At 41.7% G+C, this 4681-nt stretch overlaps 4 protein-coding genes across 4 annotated transcripts; 3 read left to right on the top strand and 1 right to left on the bottom strand.

The window, feature by feature from the left end:
• Nucleotides 1-90: 90 nt before the first annotated feature.
• Tsp_12634 (putative 26S proteasome non-ATPase regulatory subunit 9) lies at nt 91-1468 on the bottom strand. The gene is made up of 7 exons (XM_003370321.1): nt 1271-1468; nt 1018-1134; nt 866-965; nt 660-808; nt 507-602; nt 333-473; nt 91-123 (listed from the first exon to the last, which is right to left on the bottom strand). The coding sequence occupies exons 1-7, from the start codon at nt 1466-1468 to the stop codon at nt 91-93; spliced, it is 834 nt and encodes a 277-aa protein (XP_003370369.1).
• Nucleotides 1469-2227: 759 nt separating this feature from the next.
• Nucleotides 2228-2530, top strand: Tsp_12633 (conserved hypothetical protein). The gene has a single exon (XM_003370320.1). It carries the CDS (start codon nt 2228-2230, stop codon nt 2528-2530), a length of 303 nt encoding a protein of 100 aa, XP_003370368.1.
• A 219-nt stretch (nt 2531-2749) lies between these two features.
• Nucleotides 2750-3443, top strand: Tsp_12632 (hypothetical protein). The gene is made up of 2 exons (XM_003370319.1): nt 2750-3103; nt 3159-3443. Exons 1-2 carry the CDS (start codon nt 2750-2752, stop codon nt 3441-3443), a joined length of 639 nt encoding a protein of 212 aa, XP_003370367.1.
• Nucleotides 3444-3546: 103 nt separating this feature from the next.
• On the top strand, nt 3547-4189 carry Tsp_12631 (conserved hypothetical protein). The gene is made up of 2 exons (XM_003370318.1): nt 3547-3846; nt 3920-4189. The coding sequence occupies exons 1-2, from the start codon at nt 3547-3549 to the stop codon at nt 4187-4189; spliced, it is 570 nt and encodes a 189-aa protein (XP_003370366.1).
• Nucleotides 4190-4681: the final 492 nt, after the last annotated feature.

Genomic DNA, 4681 nt, shown 5'->3' with positions numbered 1-4681 from the left:
CACTTTTGTTTGTGAAATTTTGCTGATTTAAGTGCTCATAATCACTTCCCTCACAACGCAATACACATACCGAAAATTCATCTTTTCCTATTAAACTATATGACATTTTGCACGACGCGAGATCTACAAATTTATAACTGAAATATGCAAAGGTGAGAAAAAAGTACATTATTATTTTTAACGAGAGAATTGCAGACTTAGCTGCCAGTCATATCGAAAACACATGCTTTCTTGAGAAAAATTTATTTTATAATTTCAAATAATATAATTTTACTGCTTTGACACTTCAGTAACAAAAATACTGCCAGTTATGGACTTTCCATAGTTATTACTGGACTGCATTTCACCAGTTGTAACGTCAGTCCCAAACCATTGTCAACTTCAGCACCATTTCCATTGAAATATATATCCAGTAGTTGTCCATCTCGTTCAAGTACAATTTTCATATTATGCTGGAAAGCAGAAAAAGTCGGCTTTCAATTTTCTTGTTTACTGCACATGCTTACCGCATTTTCCAAAAGTTCGACAATGCTATCACAACTTTCAAAATCTTCAACTTTAAATTCACCAATGCGAAACAGTTTGTCATGCTTTTTCAAACCCTAAATTAAAATAATTGAAAAAAAAAATTTTTTTTAAAGAAAACATTGTCAACTGACCATCACTTCACCAGTGGAATTTGGCAATACTTCATCAACAACTGCGAATGCGCTCATTTCATTGTTGCAACGGGCAATATATTTACTATGTATGTCATTCAAACCTTCACATATCTTTTCGTTCAGATCCGTAAGTTCCGTTTGAAGGCCTAAACAAAATTAATTAACATAAAAATAAAACATAAAAACAAACAAAACTACAATACATCGTATGCGACGAGCAATGTTGAGAACAACAGGAATGTCAATATCACTGCGTGGATAGTCATTTTCATCAACATATGAATCTCCAAGATTGAAGCCTCTCTATAAAATAATATACATAAAAAAATAACCAAAACCAGCAGTCGTTCTTTACTGATTGCAACTCGGAGTTCAATCTTTGAAGTTCCATGCACTTTTCTTTCTTTTCAGCATCCATCTTCAACAATTTTTCTCTCGCTGCTTCATCCATTTTTGATAACTTGAAACAATTCTGTATACATAGTACAGTATAAATGACAATCAAGTTTGTATTTTTGTAATTTATAGAGAAGCAGGTTTTTGTATAATTTGATGATCAAATCAGCACAATTATTAATTAAAACATTTTTAATAATAAAAATACATACAAGAGTAAAATTAGGAGTGATAGCTGCATCATTTGTTCCACTCAATTCACAGGGGGTCACGTTGCGCCCGAAGCGGCACCACTTGGGCAATACATTAATGCCTCGGCTAGCAATATCTAGGTCAGCTCGGCGGCCTGTTTCAGCGACCTCCCTCCGAGGCCGGCCTCCGCCTGCTATATAAACCCGGTATCTCGTCATCGTCAGAGCAGTAAATTTAAGTGAAGCGATGAGCAAGAGTAATAAAGACTGCTGATGTCGAACTGTGTCCGAAGCCAAGTGAGCCAAGTGAAAAGAGCCAAGTGATGAAGCATTGATGGGAATCGAGCTCATGCATGCCGTCTGTGTCTAGTAGGCACTCGCTATAACTTGTTGCCGCTAACATTCATACCTACAATCCACTTCCTGACCATCAGAGATTTCGCATGAATTGGCGGAACAAAAGCGATCATTATTGCAGTTGTTTATTCTGATGCAACGAGCCCATTTTATTAATCAAGTGCAAACTTGTTTTCTACTGTAATATAAATGCATCGGTGGTGCCGTGAGAAGGAAACGAAGTCCGCTGTTCCGCCTCTTCTTCAACCGGATCTGGAACAAAACGAACGTCACCGACTGGTGAGGACTGTTACACTAAGTCGGCTTCAGCATTTGGTTGAGCCGTTTTTACTGGAGATGTTGAAAATAGAACTGTAGCAAATATTTTTCTCCTATATCAGATAATGATTTAGCTAGCCACATGATGATGCATGTGTAACAACCATGGCTGTACGGTGGCGTTGCTAATTGCAGGTCCAGCTGAGGCAGACGCAGAGCCGCGGCAATAAATTCTCCCATCCCGCCCAGTTCAAAGATGCCGCCGGCAAAAACCGCGGTTGTCTTCTGGCGACAGACCCGCATGACCCGACGTGTCGGAACTTAACTAGCCGTTGTTAAGCGTGTCGTTCGGTCATTGACCCAATGGCCCGCCGGTCGCTGATGGTCCGTTGGGGCAGCGGATCAAAGCCGTCGCGCAACAAGCTGCTGATTTATAGAAGGGCCGCAGGCCGGGGGACTGTCAGCAAGACAATGGAGGAATCATTTCAGTTGACCCACCCCAGTGACCCCCTGCGGCGAAATACTTCTATATATTGGAGCGGCGAAGACCATCCGGCATTCAGTGAGTTGGCGAATGTGAAGAGCGAGAGCTGTGACGATACGAACCTCGAAAATGGCAACAAGAAGACGAGACCGCGCGAGCGAGGAGGAGCCGGCCAAGAGTGACGGCGGGCGAACTGGAGCGGACCCGGAGGAAGCGAATCAGACGACCCCGCTAAGCGGGTCGTTACAATGGCAAACAAGTTGGCTGTTAAACTGATCTTTCGATTAGAACAACAAATGATGGCTAAAGCAAATAAACTGCCAAAGATTATGGCATAGCGCAGCAGCCATCACAAGGAAATAAACAAGAAAATTAAAAACCAACTTCCTGCTTTCTGGCATATGAAAATTGTACTTGAACGAGATGGACAACTGCTGGATATATATTTCAATGGAAATGGTGCTGAAGTTGACAATGATTTGGGATTGATGTTGCAACTGGTGAAATGCAGTCCAGAAGTTCGAGTAAGGCGCAAAGAACTACAGTCAGTATTGGAACCTGATTGTTATAAAAAGTGTAGTGCTCCTTGCCATTGCTACATTTTTTGGTGCCACGAGTTGAAGTCTGATTTTCCTAAGTTACGTCTTGTAACAAACCGTTGCGGTGGTACGTCTCTTGTGTATGAAAGCAGGGCGTACAAATTGAGATATACTGGCAAACGGTTGAAAAATTGGAGATTGTGGCGTAGCGAGTATGTCCTTTGAAAATACTAAATATGTACTTTTTTATAAAGAATTTGTTTTGGTACAGGAAAAGAAAAGGTGCGAAGGTGGACTAACCACAAACCTGGATGTAACAGCGGTGCTCAGGCAGACCAATCGTCGAAGCATGCCCATTCGATCCGCACTTGGGGTACAAAATGGAAAAAATAGCGGTTTTGTGAAAGCGAAGCTCGAAAGAAACGAAACCCCCGCCATTTACGATGAAGAAGCTTTCGCCGCGTCCGCTGAGCCATCATCTGACTATTTTCTGGCTGCTAAACGGGTAAAGTCTGATGTACAGCCACCGGTCAAAGCGCTGCCTAAAACTGCCTGAACATCGTTGGGACCTGCAAATCCCTGTCCCCTTCAGAACAACGAAGGCCGGTGAAAATTTTTTATTGTGGCAGTGTGCGTCAAAGCATATCCTGATCTTTTCGATGGCCGATATCATTAGACTACTGGCAGCCGTGAAAACCTGGGGCATGGATGGCACATTCAAGGTTGTATTATACTGGTATGAACAACTGTTTACCATCCATGCCTTTGTGGCGGGTAAGCTGGTGCCAGCAGTCTATTGTTTATGTACGGGTAAAGATATTGGAACGTACGGGTATATTTTTCAAGCTTTAATAGACAAAGCGGCAGTTCTGGAGGTCGACCTTAATCCACATACCATTATCTGTGATTTTGAAACAGCCCTGATACCTGCAATTCGGGGTTACTTCCCGAATACGCGGGTACAGGGCTGCTACTTCCACTTCTGCCAGGCGGAACAAAAAAGTCAGTGAGTTGACTGAAAACACGATATAGAACAGAAGAAGAATCAAGAAAAAAGATAAAAATGTTCCTGGTCACCGCTTTCCTCCTATACCGCAAGTTGATACCGCTGTTAGGCTGCTTGAAACAGGCATTACGGGTAGCCTGGCAGCTTTATTCCAATATTTTCGGCAGGAGTGGATGACCGATGAGCGACTGCCGCTTTGGAATGTATATAATGTAAATATCAGAACCAATAATCACTTGGAAGGTTGGCACAATCAGCTCAACAGAAAAGCGGCTAAAAATCAACAGGTTGTATGAGCTGCTCCAGATCCTGATAGCAGAATAAGGTGTGATGGACACCCTGATTCAAAAAGTGCTATCAGGAAACGCTACCGTTGGTGACTTAAGACGCGTAAGCAAAGTTTATGCTGAAAAGCAACGACAGGTTGCACAATATACGGGTGAATACACCAACGGTAGACGAACGCTGGAGCAGTTCCTAGAAGCTTTAATGTATATAACGCCGGAGCCGATTTAATGCCGCCTTCTAAGTGGTGGATTGTATTTTACTGTATTGTATTGTATTGTATTGTATTATTTACTTTCTTGCTTTTTCGTTGTTTTCATTTTGTTAATGCCGCTCATGCCTGTTGTTGCTGCTGGCTGTTCTTTACTGTTGCTGCAGCTGCTGGCTAGTGAAAAATGAAAATCACTATTTAACTTAGTTTTTGTATTGTTTTTTCTGAATTATTGCTATCGCATTTGATATAACGTCACTTGTGCAATAAAATAGAATAATGATAAATTATT

This window comes from Trichinella spiralis (assembly GCF_000181795.1).
Source record: "Trichinella spiralis strain ISS 195 chromosome Unknown Scfld947, whole genome shotgun sequence".
Taxonomy (NCBI): domain Eukaryota; kingdom Metazoa; phylum Nematoda; class Enoplea; order Trichinellida; family Trichinellidae; genus Trichinella; species Trichinella spiralis.
Note: the sequence above shows the minus strand (reverse complement) of the source record. Positions and strands in the feature narration are given on the sequence as shown.